The sequence below is a fragment of the Doryrhamphus excisus genome, linkage group LG13 (genome assembly GCF_037039965.1).
Source record: "Doryrhamphus excisus strain RoL-2023G ecotype Guam linkage group LG13, RoL_Dexc_Guam_v1.1, whole genome shotgun sequence".
NCBI lineage: Eukaryota > Metazoa > Chordata > Actinopteri > Syngnathiformes > Syngnathidae > Doryrhamphus > Doryrhamphus excisus.
In genome coordinates, this window is record NC_136369.1 from 14,190,490 (window position 1) to 14,211,725 (window position 21,236).

General features: G+C 42.2%; 1 protein-coding gene across 5 annotated transcripts in view; it reads left to right on the top strand.

The window, feature by feature from the left end:
- Positions 1 to 19,676, top strand: part of esrrga (estrogen-related receptor gamma a) — an 84,893-nt gene extending 65,217 nt beyond the window's left edge. For all 5 annotated transcript variants that reach the window (XM_058088715.2, XM_058088711.2, XM_058088713.2 and 2 more), the window contains exons 7-9: positions 11,407 to 11,513; positions 11,600 to 11,762; positions 15,188 to 19,676. In XM_058088715.2, the coding sequence (XP_057944698.1) occupies positions 11,407 to 11,513; positions 11,600 to 11,762; positions 15,188 to 15,432 (515 nt within the window). In that variant the 3' untranslated portion in view covers positions 15,433 to 19,676. The remainder of the gene's footprint in view (positions 1 to 11,406; positions 11,514 to 11,599; positions 11,763 to 15,187) is intronic.
- Positions 19,677 to 21,236: the final 1,560 nt, after the last annotated feature.

The window sequence follows — 21,236 nt, forward strand, 5'->3', positions numbered from 1 at the left end:
ACATACACACAGACACTGCACAAAGCTACTCTCTATTTCACACACACACACACACACACACACACTCATATCCACTAAAGCAATGGGAAGATTTTAAGTGTTAATCTGGCAGTGGTGCTGATGGTGTCTAATGTATGCAATTAACAGTCAGCCAAGGCTGAGGTTTGGTAATTAGCTGGCTGTTCACACTGATTAGAGGCGAGCAGCCCTGTGACTACTGCACTCTCCCCGAGGCCGCTCACACTGGAAGGGTGGAGGTGGAGGGGCGCTATGTGGTCCAAGGAGAGGTGGAGAGGGGGTTGGTAGGGTAAGGAAAAGGAGAAAAGATATTTTCACCAACAATGGGAGAGGTGGTGAAGGTGATTATGTACATAATTAATGTGTTTCTAAGCAATGAAAGTGACTGATGTGGTGTCACTTTCCACCCAATGTTCCTACGGAAGTCATTATTTCATCACAGTAGACCTCCGGCCATCGTCAGGGACAGGTTTTTATCTTTTAATATACAGTGAATATAGCAAGTTCAGTGCAACATGTTTAGTTGCAGGTTGATTATTCATTCATTCATTTTCTACCGCTTTTCCTCACGAGGGTCGCCGAAGGTGCTGGAGCCTATCCCAGCTGTCTTTGGGCAAGAGGCGGGGTACACCCTGGACTGGTCGCCAGCCAATCACAGGGCACATATAGACAAACAACCATTCACACTCACATTCAAACCTATGGACAATTTGGAGTCGCCAATTACTTTTGGAGAACATGCAAACTCCACACAGAGATGCCCAAGCAGGGGATCGAACCTGGGTCTCCTAGCATGCTAGCCACTTTTTTCCACCGTGCAGCCTACCAGAAAATAATCAATAGAGCAAATATGTTAGATTTATCTGCAGCACAATTTCTTCATTTGACACTTTTTGTTTCATTTCCAACTAAAAGACACCAATTTTCAACTAAAGCTTGACTTTTAATCAAATAAATCTAATAATTTTGGGTCGCCAATTAACCTAACATTCATTACTTTTGGAGAACATGCAAACTCCACACAAAGATGCCCAAGCAGGGGGTCGAACCCGGGTCTCTTAGCATGCTAACCACTCATCCAGCCAGTGCAGCCTATCAGAAAATAATGAATAGAGCAAATATGTTCTTCTTCTTCTTCATTTGCCACTTTTTGTTTCATTTCCAACTAAAAGACACAGATTTTCAACTAAAGCTTGACTTTTAATCAAATAAATGTAATAATTTTGGTCCATATAGTTTCGGTACCAACAGACACTTACAGTACACTATACTTGCATTATTCTTGCTAATGGCCAATTAACCTAGCATGTTTTTGGAATGTGGGAGGAAACCGGAGTACCCGGAGAAAGCAGGTTGATGAATAAAACGATAATACTCTTTGAAATGAAAGTAAATTTTGATTAGAGATTCACCTTCACAACAGAATGACGCTAACCAAGGCACCCCTGTAAATGTCTGCTCTTGGTCTTCCAAATAAATGACTTCCACTCCAAAATGAACCCAGTGAAATGACTTTCACTCCACGCAGAATCCTGCAGTGAAATAATGCGTTACAACGCAACACAATCCAGCATTTGAGAGTACCCCTTACACTCTGGTATCATCCCATCTCTATTGCGGATCTGATTTGTATCGTATGGGTCGCTCAATTCCCACCATTCTGTATTGGCGCCATTGACAAAGAACGAGAAAAAGTGAGAAATAGCAAGAGATGACAATGCTGTAGCAAAACGGGCACAAAAAAGCCGAAGAAATATGACACACAACCACAGAGTTAATCCTTAGATGCTCACTAAATGAGGTCTGAGCCAATGACAATAGTTTGAACTTATTAACTGGCTTTTGAAGCTTAGTTTGTACTCAGAAGCTTTGGGTTGTCGACATTTGTACACCTAAAAACACTGTTTTCATTGGGTTTTTTGTGAGTGATTGATGTCATTTCTAAAGTGAAGTGCCTATTAGGCAATCCCCCGACAATACAGTACACATGGATATGTGTGTGTGTGTCTTTAAAGCTTTCCAAATTAACTGGTTCTCTGAGTAGATTTGTTTCCATCTCGTTGCGCATCTCTGTATAATTGGGTCAGCTGGTGAGTGTGTGCATGTGAATGTGTGTGTGTGTGTGTGTGTTCGTTTGAGAGAAAGATGACATTTGCCACTATGCTTTCCTGAATGTGTGTGTGTGTATCTTGTTTATTTGAGCTTGGCCAAAGCCATCACAGGGGGTTCATGTTCATTTGGGCTGGCGTCTGGCCGTATGGTACCAAACAGTTTGAGGTACACACACACACACACACACACACAGAGAGAGAGAGACACAAGCTGAAATAACTGAGCACTAAGGGATCTTTCTTGACACAGCATGCAACAATGAGCTTCTAAAGCAAAATTTAAACACAAACGCATATAGCGAGTCAAATGAGAGCGCAACAGTGTGTGTGTGCATGCAGACACACACATGCAGCGCTGACTGTTGGGAACTTCACAAGTCCGAATGCAATCTCTCTCGCAGTGGGCAAACTGGGCCTCTTGAAATATGTCCCCTGCAGAAGACAAGACTACAAAAGAAACATACTGTACACTTCAACTGTATTTGCTAGATAGATGCATATACTATATTAAAAGCCTCAACCAATTATTTACTATCATGTTTTTCCCATAGAAAATATTGGAAATAAAAAAAAGATATATCCAGTGTTAAACTGTCAACATAAAACCTGTATCAACCGTACAGGAAATGTTTGAAGTTGTATTTTACCATAAGATAACCGCATATCAGTGAGTGCTGACTGTGGGAATGAAGGTTCAGCACCTCCATGTGTTCAAATTCGGCATACTAGCTAGAATATTGCCCAAGGGCTGTGGCATTTTGCTTTTTCCCTCTTAATTTTTTTTATTACGTATGTTACCTTGCATTGCTCCTCACGATGCTACACTTTTCTGCTGTGTGTATGCTCGCGGCCCCGCCTCCCCCCACAGAAATTAAAGCGACTGTATGACTGACAAGAGGACACTCCATTCATGCCGTTGTTTTATGGGATATGATTGTTCTTATGGGGGATACACATGGCAGTATGGAAAAATCATTTTAATTCATCATGTGATTAATTAATTTCATGAGACACATCACTTTTTACGGACTGCACGGCAGCCTTGTGGTTAGCGCGCAGACCTCACTGCTAGGAGACCTGGGTTCAATTCCACCCTCGGTCATCTCTGTGTGGAGTTTGCATGTTTTCCCCGTGCATGCGTGGGTTTTCTCCGGGTACTCCGGTTTCCTCCCACATTCCAAAAACATGCTAGGTTAATTGGCGACTCCAAATTGTCCATAGGTATGAATGTGAGTGTGAATGGTTGTTTGTCTATATGTGCCCTGTGATTGGCTGGCCCCTGCCTCTCGCCCGAAGACAGCTGGGATAGGCTCCAGCACCCCCACGACCCTTGTGAGGATAAGCGGTTGAAAAGGAATGAATGAATGAACATCACTTTTTACATTTCTTGTACTTCTTTTGCATTTTCTAACTAAATTATTGTGATATATTAAGCCTTCAAATGTTTGCCCTAAAAGTGTTTAGTGTGCATTCCAATTGCTTTGATTGTGTTACATTTGTATGACAATGTGTGAAACTTATTCCTACTCTGCTGGTGTCTCAGCTGCGACATGGTTGAGACAGCATGATGGAGTTTTGTGTTATTGTATCCCGAGGCTGTGATCTAATAGGACAGAGCTCAGTGTCGTTGTTAGCACAGAGAAGGTGCTTGAAGGCACCATCACTTTATATATGTATTCATATTGCTAACCTATTTTTCTTCACATGGAACGGCGATGTATCTTTTAATAGAATGAACATTCATTTTATCTCGCCGCTGCAATGCTGCAAGACACTCTGCTTAAAATAGAAGAAGTGGAAGGTTTCAGAGGAAATGTTTCAATCTGTGAAAGTGCAAAGGTGGAAGGTATTGCTATGATAGCTGGCTAACACAAAAACGGCATAAATAATTGTCATTAGACATTTTAGAGGGATGATATGGTTAGCACGCAGGCCACACAGCTAGGAGACCCAAGTTCAATTCCACCCTCGGCCATCTCTGTGTGGAGTTTGCATGTTCTCCCCATGCATGCGTGGGTTTTCTCCGGGTACTCCGGTTTCCTCCCACATTCCAAAAACATGCTAGGTTAATTGGCGACTCCAAATTGTCCATAGGTATGAATGTGAGTGTGAATGGTTGTTTGTCTATATGTGCCCTGTGATTGGCTGGCGACCAGTCCAGTGTGTACCCCACCTCTCACCTGAAGACAGCTGGGATAGGCTCCAGCATACCCCCATGTAAACAGCTGGATGGATGGTTAGAATTGTTCCCCCAGCACCAGAAATCAAATGGTAGAGTCCATCCATCCATTCTACACTTTTTCTCTTCAATAGGGTCATTGGGATATGCTGGAGCCTATCCCAACTGACTTTGGGCGAGAGGCAGGATACACCCTGGACTGCGCAGTCAATCGCAGGGTATCAAACAAACATAAATGTAGTAATTACTCATTGAGTTACATTAAAACTGTTCCCCCACTCCAGAATTTTACAAATCTGAATTGACTTATGAACCAGGAAGTACCCTGCTAACTTACGGATAAACAAGTAACCAGGAAGTGGCCTGCCAACCAACAAACTTTGGACCTTTATTTTCACTTTCTGAGTTTGTGGATAATGGTACAGTCTTGTGACTTATGTCATCATCCATGATTTAATAGTTACTTTTGTACACACCAACAGTTTTCCAGTTGGATGACAGACATTTATCTTTTTGACATTTGAATTAGGATTAAACCGTTTCCCCATTCCAGAATAAAAAATGGTAAGGTCATTGTCTTTCACCATCCGCTGTGATCCAGGAAGTGGATCCACCTCGGTAGAGGTCTGCACTGCCCCGAGTGATATCCTCTCGATATCTCTTCTTGGTTTTCTAAACATTCAAATGTCCTTCAAATGTCCACATTCAGTTGACAATGTGCGACAATAAGTCATGTGTTAATAACGAGGGCCAGATCACCACTGCAGCCTGTTTTCACACCTGTCATATTATTCCACACTCACACCATCACCTTCTTGGATGCGTCACTTGTAGCCCATGCAATGCCAATGCACACACACACACACACACAAACACACAAACACACAGGTACTTAGAATCATCACACAGTCCTCAGTGGTTCTCATTTGCCCTGAAACCACCAGAAAACAAATATTGGTGAATTTGTGTGTATCTGTGTGCAGTAACTGGGGCATGAGAGAGGGCTATCCTATGTGTGTGTGTGGGGGTGCGAGAGTGTGTGTACCAGGCTGTTGTGTGGTCTCGGGTGTAAACGTGCAGTCAGGACTCATTTGGCAGACAAACAGGCCGCAGGCTGGCTAGGGAATCTATGCGTGTTTGTGTGTGTTTTTTCTTTCTTTTTTTATGTGTGTTTGTATTTGATAGACGAGGGGAGAGGGGGGAAGAAAGAGCCCGTCAGAGCAAGCAGTGGAGGTTAAGTCTGCCTGACTGCGCTTCAGCCTCTTTCTGTCACACCATCACACACACACAGACACACACACTGCTTTTTACTCTCATAGCTGACACACCTTCACAAAGTCCTAACAAAGTCGCTACCCCCTACTAATATGAATAGTTTAACAATGTGTATTTTTGTGTTGAGGTTATTGTAAATTGAATAATTTTTTGTATGATGTCAATGTATAACTTCAATCAATTTGTGTTTGTATCAGTCTGTGAGTATAGAGCCTGCTGTGGTGTAGTGGTTAGCGTTCTGGACTTTGTAGTGGCTGTCTCAGGTTTGAATCCCCACTAGTAAGCACCATCGGTATTCATCCGGAAGGGCATCCGGAATATAAAACGCTCAAGCCAAAAATCAGGATGCGGAACAATAAAAAAGAAAGAAACGAATCAGTCTGTGAGCATAGTGGACTGAAAAAGTTCAATTTCTTATGTTCAGACCAACTATTTAAGGTACTATATTTGATGGAAATGTTACCTTCATTTTATAAAAAGACATAATCAACCGAATCGAGCTGCTATAGTTGACTGGCCAACACAATTACACTCCGTTAGGGGGAGTAGAGTGGAGTGGAGGGGAGTGTACATCCATCCATCCATTTTCTATACCATCTATATCTATATACCATCTTTATATCACTTATGGTCACATGGAACCTGGACCCTATCACAATTACATTGTATTATTTTGAAGTATAATAACAGTACTGGTGATAATGATATATTGCATGTATATAGATGGCCGCATGGTGTTTGAGTGGTTAGCATAATGGCCACACAGTCAGGAGATGGGAAGACCCAGGTTTGAATCTGAGTTTGTATATTCTCCCCATGCATGGGTTTTCTCCAATTTCCTTCTACATTCCAGATGAAGTTAATTGGTGACTCCCAATTGTCCATAGGTATGAATGTGAGTGTGAATGGTTGTTTGTCTATATGTGCCCTGTGATTGGCTGGCAACCGTTCCAGGATGTACCTTCGTCTGAAGTTAGCTGGTATAGGCTCCAGCATAAACCGCGATTCTCGTGAGAATAATAGAGAATAATAGAGAATGGATGGATGGGTGTATATACACATTTTCTAGGTACTCAAAACTAGTTAATTGGATTATTTTACATTAATTATAACTTTAACATCTGAAAAATAATAATGACATAACTAAAGCAGGGTATAGTAGCTGATTGGAAAGGGTTAATTAAAAGAAAGATTATATGCCATTACTGTACCCAGCACGTACACAAACACAGCATGAGATGTCTTATCAACGATGAGCAGAAAGCACATGTAATTAGAGCCCAATAAGGAAGTCAAGTGAAGTCACAGGTATGAAAGAAAGGTCTCCAACACCCCCCCCCCCCCTCGGTTTTACTTTCTTCCCCTCCTTCCATCTCACTCATCCCGATGCTCTCTCACCATCAATACCTCCCCCCCTCCCCATCATCAGCACTAAATTCCCATTGATGTTTCTTTTCTTCTGCCATATCGATCGCTTCATGAGAAGGAAGGGGGAGGGGGAGAGAAACGACGGAGGATGGGGGGGGGGTGAGATGGCGTTATCTGTTAATTAATTTGTCCTGAAGCTGGCCGCCTATTAATCAGACAGATAAGAAGCATTGGATGGCTGAACGGCGCAGACAGGCTAGCGAGGAAAGGACGGGTGGGGGTGGCGGTGGCGGGTGGGGGGTGGTCAATGGTTTCGTATTGGGCCTCACATTTGCACAACAGAATACACACACACACACACGGTGCATGGTGCTCAGTGTGTATGATTACACACGTGTTGATGAAACAACACATGCATGCATGCACAGGAACAAGCGCAGGAAGTGCTTGTACACCGCAAGCTGATAAAATCATTGAAAGGTTGCACTTGGCCTCAATAAATTAATCATGAGGCTTTTAATTATTGCTGTTTGCCTTTATACCTCGGTAAGTGTGTGTTTGTGCATATCAGTTGTAATTAGGCGAGAAATTTGTCCACAGCAAAGTGGGTATGTTTCTGGCTGCTGGTAAGCATCCATAACAAACCATTGACTTTTCATTGCATAAGGAACCATATATGGGAACTTCAATGGATCTTAATGGGGCTGCCTTTTTTTGAGAGAGAAGGCCTTTACTGCCTGAACTTAACACATGCAACTTTTCTGTCTCATCTTGTGCCAGATTAAATCTAAAAGTCTTTATTTCCAATTAGTTCATTCATGACAGCTGGAATAGGCTCCAGCACTCCCCTCGACCCTTGTGAGGATAAGCGGTAGAAAATGAATGAATGAATTAATAATTAGTTCATTTTCTACCGCTTATCCTCACGAGCATCGGGGCGTATGCTGGAGCCTATCCCAGCATAGGCTCCAGCTACGCTGGAGAAAATGCATATGAAAATGAATTAATGAATTAATAATTCGTTCATTTTCTACCACTTATCCACACAAGGATCATGGGCGTATGCTGGAGCCTATCCCAGCATAGGCTCCAGCATACGCTGGAGAAATTGCGTATGAAAATGAATGAATGAATTAATAATGCGTTCATTTTCTACCGCTTATCCTCACGGGGATCGCGGGCGTATGCTGGAGCCTATCCCAGCTGTCTTCGGCCGAGAGGCGGGGTACACCCTGGACTGGTGGCCAGCCAATCACAGGGCACATATAGACAAACAACCATTCACACTCACATTCATACCTATGGACAATTTGGAGTCGCCAATTAACCTAGCATGTTTTTGGAATGTGGGAGGAAACCGGAGTACCCGGAGAAAACCCACGCATGCACGGCGAGAACGTGCAAACTCCACACAGAGATGGAGAACATATCATCCCTCTAAAACGTCCAATGACAACTAACCACTTGTCCACCGTGCAGCCCTTTTTCCAATTAATTGTTGTAAAATAGTATAGAAAATTAGCCATTCTAGATAACAATAGCTTCTTCATGCTGGTGTACTAGCAACAAAAGCGGAACTTATATGGCTGATTAATCACCAATGCTATTAATTTAGGGCACAAACCAACCTTATATTGGGCTAATAAATTTGTTGAGCACCATATGTTTATATGTTTATAATAATAATAGAGAGCTGAAAAGATGCGTCAAATGTCCCTTGAAAGTTCTTGACTTTGAGCTTGGAAGAAGTGTATGAACCCTGTTAACAGATTCATCAAGTGTGTGCGTGTGTGTGTGTGTGTGATGTTGTGTTAATTTTAGTAATGCCATCACTTATTTCCCCCGTCCGCCATGAGTGCTGAAGTCCTAAAGGACGCCCTCAAGACGTCTGCTTCCCTTCTGTGTTTGTGCTCCGATGAACACCTACAGTATATAATCTCCTCTGATGATGTCATTAGGTAGATGACACTTGGCAATGGTACGACCCGCCTTTCACCGTTTACCATTGTGTCATTAGACGTCTTGTGCAACTTTGCGTGTGTCTGTGTCAGTAGCCGGAGATGGACTGAATTAGAGCACAATTCAAACAATAGCCTGCAACCTGGACATAATGAGACGCCTGCCATTAGCCATCAACACACGGGGAGATAAGAACACACACACACACACTGGCACTCAGTCCTCCATCTCAAGAGGAGGTGCATGGCAGCAGATGTTGTTGAGGAAATATCTTGCTTCTCATCTGTGCGCTCCTACTGGCAGGATGTGAATCACATACACACACACACACACACATTGTGAGTGCGGTGGTGCAGTCTGACAGGTGCGTTCACATGGGCCACCTCTCTTATGAAGACACACACTCAAGCGCAAGTGTGAATAGATAGGTGTGTGTGTGTGTGTGGAGAGGACAGCTGTGAGTGGGCATGTGTTCCATTAAAGAGGACCAAGTGGAATGCTTTCATTGGGCCAACCAATTTTGATATTTTGGACAGTGCTTCCAAATTAGCGTTTGGGCATTTTGCTGTTGCTTGTGCAGAAAGTTAAAGTTTTTGTAAGAAAAAAACTTTGGGATGAACTAGAACAGTAATAACACTCCAAAATCAGGGCTGTACATTAAAAACAAAAATGACTTGCCTATGGGGAATCCTTAACGTGAGAAGTACTTGCCCGAACTTGCCCCATGTAAAATGAAAAGACTACCATAATGATATAATGTAATTTTTGTGGCATCACATGAGAATCTCAAATAAAATTTCAATGATTATCATTTCTTGTGATTGTTTTCCTACATAGATCATGACGTTGCATGGAAAAATCTGGATTGTCAAGAGACTTCTAGGCACTTTGCCTTTTATAAGTTGTGCACCACAATGAAACATTATTGAATAGACACATTTGTGTACTAGTAAAGTGTTTTTAATCCAGAAAAAAAAATGCTCAATGGTCAAAGAATAATTTGTGAAGCAAAGTTGAGGAAAAATACACAGAGAAATGGAAGCGCTAGATTTTGTAGCGTGTGCAAAATCAGCACTTGGTATTGGATCTAATCGCTGGTGTTTCATTGTGACCACTTCAAATTGTCACAGCAATGTGATTCACTCACCTGTGCCATCATTTGATTTGCTGCCGCTAATAAAATACTTGTTTAGGAGGCACTGTTTCATCACTTTTTGCTGTTTTCCTTCAGAAGTTGTTGAAGAATTAGACGATGTTGGCAGGGACGCCATGATAGATGTTTTGTAGTCAAACGATCGCTGATTGGTTGATCGTGAACAAGAACGGGTGTGGGTAAAACACGGACTGTGGACTGCGGACTGCAGTCTAAATAAACGATTCTGATTGGTCCATTTCAAGATTTGCAAGGATTGGTTTGCAAATTACCACCGGAATTACGCAGTCCGTGTTTTACCAACACCCAACAAGAACCGCTTTTAATAAAAACTCTTCACAGTATGGCATGCCAAAGTGCACTTGCCTGACGGGAATATCACTGATTGGATTTACTTGCCCCAATTTTGTTTTAACTTGCCCCGGGACATCAGTACATCATTATTGTTGAGCCCTGAAAATCTTCATGTTTCCTACCATTTTTACTTCCTGTATGTGTCATGACCTTGTGTCCCAATACTTGTGTCCATATAGCATACAGGCACGTAGAAAGCAATGCATTGTGAGTGAAGTAAAGAGGAAATTTGGAGCCATAGCTGCAATTAGAGAGCATGTTTGAGTGGTGCAGCAACGTTGGCCAACATTGATCCATGCAGGTTGTGTCAGGGGGAGATAAGGCTTACCTGTCCCCAGAGAACAGCCCTCAGCACTGGGCGAGGGAGGGAAGGAGGGAGGGAGGAAGGACAGGAGGAATCTACAGGAGAGGCCATTTTTGATCCTGTCGACCCAACCATTTGTCGTTTTTTTTTTACTTCTCAATTGCAATGATATATTTTATTTTTACCGTCATAGCTGCCCATAGCGCATTTGCTGTGGATAAGGATGATGACGTGATTCCCTTGTGCAAAAAGCATGCAAAAATCTAATTAATAAAATAATTGAAAACAAACAACACATTTCTCTTTAAAAAAAAATCATAAAAATACATTCAGAGTGGAAGAAAATGTCAGGAATGTCGTCATTCATATATATTGCATTACAGTATGGAGCTGAAGAAGGCAAACCTTTATTATTATGATGATTTTATCATGATATTATGAATATAATTTGAACTGTTCTGTCATTAGTGAGCAATATCAATATCAATGCATGGCGCTTATGCATTATTGATATGTTGGTGGCGTTTCCAAAGGTTTCATAAAAAAAAAGATGATACCATAATCTACTGGGGGTTCAATATCTCGCCCAAGTATCAACGACCACGCTCACCTGAGCCATGCCCCCCCCCCCCCGACAGTAGTGTTTCTAATCATGCCATTTCCTTTCCTCTTTCTTTCTTCTCAGGTTTCTCCACGCTGTCTCTAGCAGACCAGATGAGTCTACTGCAGAGTGCATGGATGGAGATCTTGATCTTGCGTGTGGTCTACCGCTCGCTTTCTTTTGAAGACAAGGTTAGTGGCTTTTGGATTTGGATGTTCTTGTTTTCCTTAAATATTAGAAAGAGTTCCTAATTCTTGAATGTGTGTGTGTTGACTAGTTGGTGTACGCTGAGGACTACATCATGGACGAGGACCAGTCCAAGCTGGCTGGACTGTTGGACCTGAACAACGCCATCCTCCAGCTGGTCAAGAAGTACAAAGCCATGAAACTGGAGAAGGAGGAATTTGTCACTCTCAAGGCCATCGCGTTGGCTAACTCAGGTTGGTTGCAAGGTTGTGTGTGTGTATGTGTGTGTGTGTGTGTGTGTGTGTGTATGTGTGTGTGTGTTAATCCCAGGGATCTCCACTCCTGTGGGACTCATCAAAGAGCTTGTTTCAATCTCCAATCCTTTTCATGCAAACACATACTTGACTTATTCACTCACTGTACAGAACATGCATGCATTGTGCAACCCACCTTCTACAAAGTGGCCATCCTTTTTTTTTTTTTTTTTTTTACAATTAGCATAGTCGTCTCTTCAGATGCCTGTTAAATAAGGTGAAATCATTACAACCCAAAGTCTGTCGATAAAGGGCCCTCTCTGATGTGTCCGGCCCGCATCGGCAGCTGACTGACACTCACACACATACACACCATACACACACCGGGACGCACACACATACACACACTTTCCCCCTCCCATGACCCGTCTTTTGAACTTTGTCTTGGATGGCGGCCAGCTCTTCAGTACTCTTTAATTACAAGGGGGAACTGTCAATACCATGTGTTTAAAAGAGAGATGCAATGGAAGGGAGCTTTAAATGGGGAGGGAGGAGCCTTTTGTTGTCATACTGTGACACGAGCAACACATTGACACGCCAAAATCTCACACACATGCTCTTTAACATACCAGTTTAACCACAATGCTGGGATGAGCATGCGACAATATGGAGAGGCTTCCTGACTGGTACACTAGTATTTTAAGTAATATTATACATATAATATTATTATTATTATAAAGCACTAATATACAATACATGCTACATAGTAATGCAAATACGTATAAATATGGCATTTGTCTTATTGTTAGTCAAATGTCAATATTTTGCTTCTATAAGCAAATAGGAAGTAGTATAACAAACATTTAATTTAGCTGATAATTTCTTCTTGCTTTTTTTTGGGCATGAGTCATTGCTTTTCCTCACAAGGGTCACGGGGGTGCTGGAGCCTATCCCAGCTGTCTTCTGGCGTGAGGCGGGGTACACCCTGGACTGGTCGCCAGCCAATCACAGGGCACATATAGACAAACAACCATTCACACTCACATTCATACCTATGGACAATTTGGAGTCGCCAATGAACCTAGCATGTTTTTGGAATGTGGGAGGAAACACAGAGATGGCCGATGGTGGAATTGAACAGTGGTCTCCTAGCTGTGAGGTCTGCGCGCTAACCACTAGACCACCGTCTAGTCGTTCATATACAAAATCTCCCCCAGGCACGTTATAATCGTTATATAAAATCCAGATATAAATATCACTGTCAGGCCTGAAGTTACGTACACTCAGTGAGATGTTCTGCAATATTGTCTCATTATTCTTGACGCTGAAGATGTCCGTCACATTTGAAACGGTAAATGACAATAACGTGGCATCGTGTTCCGCTCATCAAGACAACAGAATGCTAGCATTAGCATTTTGAAGGGCACTGACACTAATTAATGCACAGGATGCTAATCATCTGCATTAATGAAGCCGAGCCTTAAGAAATGTTAGCAAACGTGCACCACATGTAAAGACACTTCAACTAGCCATGGAAAACAGGAGGCACGTGTGTGTGTGTGTGTGTGTGTGTGTGTGTGTGTGTGCATGCATTGTTGCATGTTTGAACATGTCACGCTCATTAAGTTGTGCTGTTTAGCTGCTGAGCGTACTGCAGGTCACATGCAGGCAGTGGCTATGTCTAGCAGGCAAAACACTAAACACACAACATTAATTACACCATGCATTTATTTACATTTGGGGCTCCAATTTCCATAAATCCTCCCGTAAAGATAAGAGGGAACAGTATGTGTGTTGAAGTTACATGTACTTTTACTACCGGACATTGTAATACTCTCAGCGAAATATGATCTAGTGTATAAAATATGAGACACTGAGCCAAGTGGACCACCCAGTCTTTTATAAACTGATACACGCTGAGTCTGCTATTGATCCTTATAGGACAAAGCCAACTGGTCTGCTCCTGCATACTGATACATGCATTACACTGTATAGATCCAGGTTTGTATATACAGTATGTGTGTGTTTGAGAGAATGCATGCATGTGTGCTATTTCATGTGTGTTAGACAGTATATACGGTATGTATACCTAATCATACTGCTCTCTGGCAGTGTCAATCAAAACTGATCATTCATTCTCTACCGCTCATACTCACGAGGGTCGCAGGGCATATGCTGGAGCCTATCCCAGCTGTCTTCGGGCAAGAGGCAGGGTACACCCTGGATCGCCAATCACAGGGACAATTTGGAGTCGCCAATTAACCTAGTATGTTTTTGGAATGTGGGAGGAAACCGGAGTACCCGGAGAAAACCCACGCATGCACGGAGAGAACATGCAAACTCCACACAGAGATGGCAGAGGGTGGAATTGAACCCTTGTTTTCTAGCTGTGAGGTCTGGGCGCTAACCACACGACCGCCGTGCAGCCAAACTGCTCATTTTTATCCTAAAATTGGATTACTGGATGTCATTATGTACAGATGTACCTAATATTTTGACCTGTGTCACATGTGTGTGTCTGTAGCATGCATCAGTAGTTGCCTTGTGATTATTATTTAACATGCATGTAGCCATTGATCGTAGCCATTGATCAGAGGTTGGGGAGCTAAAGGCCAGCTGGCATTAAGACCGGGCTTCCCCAAGGGCCAGGATGGAGCATTATTATTGAGGGACACTCTGACACTCTGCCACATATGCGGAAACACACCTTACATGCCAACAGTAAGAGGGATTAGACACACACACACACACACACACACACACACACACACAAGAGCTTTAGGTGTTCCCGAATCTCTCCATCATCCCACAATTCCCATTTTTTTAAAACTCCGCCCACATGTCTGTGTGTCTCTTCATTCATCACACCCACTGCTCCACGCTTTAACCACAGATACCGTCGGACAAGCTCTGAATCTAAAGGGACACTGCTGTTATTTGTATTTTATTTTAGTATTTTAGACAACATAGTCATGTATAGGAATGCATTGGTGCCTTATTTACATATATTCTTTTTTATATTCTATTTCATTTGTCTCATTTGTAACATTCATTCATTCATTCATTTTCTACCGCTTTTTCCTCACGAGGGTCGCGGGGGTGCTGGAGCCTATCCTAGCTGTCTTCGGGCAAGAGGCGGGGTACACCCTGGACTGGTCGGCAGCCAATCACAGGGCACATATAGACAAACAACCATTCACACTCACATTCATACCTTTGAATAATTTGGAGTCGCCAATTAACCTAGCATGTTTTTGGAATGTGGGAGGAAACCGGAGTACCCGGAGAAAACCCACGCATGCACGGGGAGAACATGCAAACTCCACGAGGGTGAGGGTGGAATTGAACCCTGGTCTCCTAGCTGTGAGGTCTGCGCGCCATGCCGCCCTCATTTGTAACAATGATATTTAATATTCCCTCCCCAGACTCCATGCATATTGAGGACGTGGATGCCGTTCAGAAGCTCCAGGATGTGCTCCATGAGGCCCTGCAGGACTATGAGGCTTCCCAGCACCAGGAGGATCCCCGCCGGGCAGGCAAGCTGCTCATGACCCTGCCCCTGCTCCGCCAGACCTCCACCAAGGCCGTGCAGCACTTTTACAGTATCAAGCAGGACGGCAAAGTCCCCATGCACAAACTCTTCCTGGAGCTGCTGGAGGCCAAAGTGTGAGGGGCAGAGTCTCAAAACTACTTCCTGTGACCTTTCCAGCTTTTACACACACACACACACACACACACATACACATACAGGAATAAGCCCCTTAACTACGCCCCTTATGACTAAACAAGTAAGCTCCTCCTCTTTCCTTAACTGTCTAAGATTTGAAAAAACAAAGGCTCACTTGACCTTTTGCTTTTGGGGGGTGTGAAAGCCGATGGACTGATATGACCCCGCCCCCTTTAATGGGGCATAGAAGAAGACGCTTCCTGCTGTTATTGTGCTGAGCAACAACACTGACAGTAACACTCACATATGCATTTAATGATGACCTAATTCATATGAGGACAGAAGAAAATGAACAGCGTTCATCTGATGACCGATGAGACTCTCCCCCTTCTCCTCCTATATCATTTTTTTAAGTGTTTAAGAAGATAACTTAAAGGGAAAAAACACTACAGAAGTATTAATGACATTTGTAATCACATGATCTGTACTTTGACATTTGGATGGACAGAGAAGAAGAAGAGATTTGCCTGCCAAAAGATGGAACACTTCCATTCAGCGGATGCCAGCAAACACGATTATCCCAAATTACTGAACAATTACTTTGCTTTTATTTTGAAATCCCCAGGCTGTGGATGGGTTTTTCTCTTTCATGAATTATTTCAAAGCAGCAGGGGCTGATTTATCCTAAGAATCACAGTTGGAAATGTTGTAAACACCTTGTGCTTCTTCTCAAATGAAGCATCCGGTTCCCCGCAATGCCCCTGCTTGTGACACCCGAAGCTGAAAATATCTGTAGACTTTTTTTTTTTCCACTGTGCGCTACCAACTCATCTGGTTTTCCGCAAGAAACTGCGATAACCAGGCTGTAGTGAATGCATCACTCATACAAAGACATACAAACATATGACAACTGTGAGGGAGAACTTCTTTATTTACACATTTTATCCAACGGGAGACTGAGGGCAGCAATGTGGAGACTATGGAGCATAATATTGCATTGTCTACAGCAACAGGCCAAACTAATATTAGCTTATTATTGTCATTGGACAAAATGTTACAATACTTATACCGTATGGAGTCCAGGGACTAGAAGTAGTACCTCATGGTCCCTGGATTTGTCGGTGAAAAAACCTCTATCGAGCCGAGTAGGTACCATGCAGTGGTTTTCCTCCCGTGTGTGTCTGCAGTATTTTCAGCTTCTCTGCTTTAGCCTGGTGGTACAGCCCACCACCTCGTTGAACTCCTCCAATGTGCCAACTGTCACGTGTCACCCTCAGTGCTTCCCGGCGTACTCACTTCCCTTCCCGCAAGACCCACAAGATCATCTGTGTAAAAATGGGCTCAGTGCCACCGGGACGGAGGGTACTTTGTCAAACCCGACGGAAGCTTTGCTTTATGTTTTATTTCATGGGGTTCTATCTGGTAATAATCCTAGCTAAGGTACCAATAACAGGCTTGTAAATAACGGTCATCTTGTATATGACAAATAACAGCAGCTTTTGTTTTGGACCCTCAAACCCAGAACTTACTTCTCTCTATTAGCTTGACCACAACGCTGCTGTCATGTATGTACAAAATGAGTAATAGCATATTAACAAATCAAAAAAAGGATGGGATTTGTTGATGGGGGGGGTCAAGGCAAGCAGCTAGTACACAGCAGCATTTTCTCCAAAGCCATGTAGACAACATATGACATCATAGCAGCATGGCGGCATAACCCCAATGACTTCTGCTTGTGTTTTGTGTTAGCTCCGCCCCTTAGGTACCAACCCAGGTGACGATTATCAAAAGCCCCTTTCACACAGCCGGTTAAAGCCTGGATTTTCACACCTTTTTTTTTTCCCAAGTTTCTGTTCTGTATATAGAGAATGGATATGAATTGGGGGGGTGAGACAATATTTCTGCTTTAGAGCTGTAACAGAGGTGAGAATTGGCCTGTGTGAAATGGAACCCGGCGCTCATGTCTCCCTCCTGCTGTGTTGAAAGCAGATGTCGCTACCAGGCAAAACTAAGTACAGTATCTAATTATCCAAAATGACAACAATTATGGCAATATCACACTTTGCTGTGTAAAAGGCACAGGCCAATGAATGCGGATGGATGTTCTGTTACGGCTCTGATGCTGCTGTGTTGGATATCTGTGTGAAAGTGGCGACAAATTACTACAGTTCAACAGGCATGAATAAAGATGACATGCAGATATGTGTGCTGCGGGAAATGATGCAAAAACAAATCATTATCTTTTATCAATATCACACAAATGTGACTTTACTATCCCACTTCCTGTTTTAAAAATACAATCAAGTAAGTAAAATACTAAAGCTAGAGCATGTTAAGGCCAATCTATCATACATTTAGTTCCCAAATATATCCTGCAAACAGGAAGTAGGACACAGATCTGCAAAGAAGCATTTTATTGATCAGTCGTGATAGCTTTAACACTTTAAACATCATATATCATCATGTAAGTTATTGATAAAGCTGGATAACAACGCCAAATGTTTGTCCAACCTACTAGAAGCTGGCAGCTGAGGATTCAAGTGTAGGCCACCTCTATTGTCATCAAGAAGCATCTTTACAGGCTATTTTCTCAGCCTTCTTTAACATTGTATATTGTAAATAGAAAACGCAGATTACACTTCTAACTTAAGACATTTTATGGGAGGGGAAAAAGAGCAAAAAAAAAAAAAATTGTAGCTCAAACCTCGATGTATGTTTCATGTTTTTTCTATGAAGGAAAAACCTTTGCTTTTTAATCCTCAAGTCTTCCTTCCTTTTTTTTTTTTTGAGCACTCGGAGGCGTGGCCGTGTAACTTTTCTCGTGGTGATTCCTGTCCTTGTGCCGTGCGCTCCCCCCCCTCTCTTCTTTAGCCAGCACCGCATAGACTTTTAGAGGCCGTGAGGTCTGGCTGCCGGATCAGTCGGCGGTTCCGGATTCTTCTAGAACCGCCGACCTGGGGGGGGGGGTTAAAACACAGTTCTCATCTCTTCCCGGCTATACATACTTAATGAATTATTTAGTATCTAAATGATAAAGACAAGTATTTAAATGGGGGAGGGTGATTTGTGTAACTTCCCTGTAGAAGAAACAATATTCTGTATACGTATCTTTTTAAGTTGAAATAACCGACAATGGACTGAGAGGCATTTGAGTAACTCTTAGCGGACTTTTTTTGATATGCTCGCTGTACATACAGTACGTAACTACCGTCCACGCAGCTTGGCAGCAGCTCAGTCGTTTTCTTAAAAATTGTTTTATCATTTCTAAATCATTTTTAGGAAATTATTTTCTCTTCAATGCCATAAAAGTGTAGCATTATGTCAAATCTTTTAAGGCTGAGAAGCGTCCTATACTTTAACGTAAAATGTATCACGAGGGCAAAAGTCGTTGTTACAGAATTATCACAGCTTTTCAACATCTTCTGCATTTTAATGTTAAATTGTCCAAACCTGTGGCAGATGCTGCGAGTTTTCCCAAATGTGCACTTGATTTGACAATGACGTTGAAACTGAATAGGGGGACATACTTGTACATTTATCATAGGCCATCTAAGTCAATAAGAAATCACACTTATGGTCCAGCAATATTTTTGTTGACTGTTGCACTTGTGATAGATGACTTTAAATGTTAATTAAAGTGTTGTTTTCCATGAGGTGCAATGGGAAAATGAGTCGACCTGGTTGCACTTTAAGCACCGTGTTGTTTTCTTTCATCTGTTACTAAAACCCATTAGCTGCAAATATTCTATGTAACCATCTCTCAAGCTCAACTATGACTATGAAGGATTGTCCATCATTTCGTTGGATTTAAATGTGGGCTGCATTTATGAGGTGATTGAGCAAAAAAATTTTGGGGATTAAAAAAAAAAGACCCTTTTGAACATAGGGACGAAGCCCCCCCACCACCACCACCACCCTAACCCCCCACCCCAACCCTTGTTATTAAAAATATGTTCGTAGATTTTAGATGTGCTTCACATCAGAAAACAGAGGAAAAAAAAGAAAAAAAAAACAACTACCTGTATATTTTTGTGATGTGTATCATACAATTGTGCTCCAATGATAATGTCCATTTGTGTAAATGTATTTATTTCACACTGTATATATTGTTCAATGCAAAAAGAGAGAGCTATGATTCTGTAAGTTAAACAACTATTTGTTTGAAACATTACATGTGTTACTCCAGACTATGCCTTTCAGGATTATTACAGTAGAGCAATATCAATTAAAACCAGGCTTCCACTTTTGAGACTTGTCGTCAAATTACTCTTTCAGTCACCGCTCCATATTTTTCTCACATTAAATTCTGACTATAACATCCATCCTTTTCCTTTTTTTATGCCCCTTGTCCTCAGTTGGGTCTCAGATGAGCTGGAGCCTATCCCAGCTGACTTTGGACTGGGTAGCAGCCAATCACAGAGCACATACTGTATATCCAAACTAAAAGAACTAACATACAGTGCAGTGCAGTGCAACATAGTGCAGTGATCTTTGTGCAATGTGGCGTCTTGACATAACTAATAACATCTTTGGCAGTGGCGTCCTCCCACTTTCCCACGATGACAGACATGTACGCCGTATGAAACGTAATTGCCAACACATGCCACAGAAGCTATCTTGCGTGGGGTAGCGTGTTAAAAGCGTTAATACGGCTTTTAAAGAACAAACAATTGACAGAGTATGTAGTCATGTGACTAATACTATGCGTGACAGTCAGAAGGCTAAGCTAATTACCTGAAAAATCATTGAATTAATCCAACAAGCACCTGTGATTGGCTGGCGACCAGTCCAAGGTGTACCCCACCTCTCTCCCGAAGACAGCTGGGATAGGCTCCAGCACCCACGCAACCCTCGTGAGGATAAGCGGTAGAAAATGAATAAATGAATAATCCAACAATCAGTGGAAGATACAGAATTGGCTGAGTGCTTTATCACCTACCTGGAATTTCCACTAATGTCCTCTCACATCCAAAGTCTCCTTAAAGAAGACGTGTCATCCTTGGGAGTTTCACCTGTGATATGTTTTCTTCAAAAAGTAAGTCCAATATGTTTTTTCTCTAAAGTAAGGCATTTTTTGGTTCTTTCTTTCATATCATGTAGCCAGGAATTCTGGGCCCCATGAAGAAATCACATTCCCCTCAAAGGGACTTTGGATTTGTCCAGGCTTTTCCACTTTATATGGCACCCCTGGCCAATAGCATTATTAATAAAAGCATGATTAGCATTATGTTATTAGCCAATGTCATTATAAATACTTTGAAAAATGCATAATTAATCCATGTGATTGGTATCAGTGTTGGATGATTTCAGTCCTGGATGATCGGTATTGGAGTCCTGGATGATCGGTATTGGAATCAGTAGCATAAAACCCAATCAGAACATCCACGTGTACGGTTAAAAAGTTTTGTTATTTTCTAAACTTAGTGAACGTGACGTGAATACTGACTGCATGAGTTTGGGTGCAGGCTGATGATGACAGCTGCGTGCAGAGTACAACTGAGTTTGCTGATGTTGTTTGGTTGTGGTTGTGTTTTGAGATTGCCGGCCATCATCCTTACAGCATCCATGTAGACGTTACAATATGATGTTATTCCTTAACTAGATGATGCAATGTCAGCAGACATTGGGTGTCAATTTTGAAAAGCTGAAGTGAAACGGAAACACTTTGGAAAGGAACAAAAATCAAAATTTTGAATGAACACTGGCACCTGAAGCTGAAGCTTGACTGAAATGCTGTGGAAATATGCTAAAATGTATGATGAAAGTAAGAGTAAATTGGTAGTTTGAGCCCAAATCGGGAATGGATC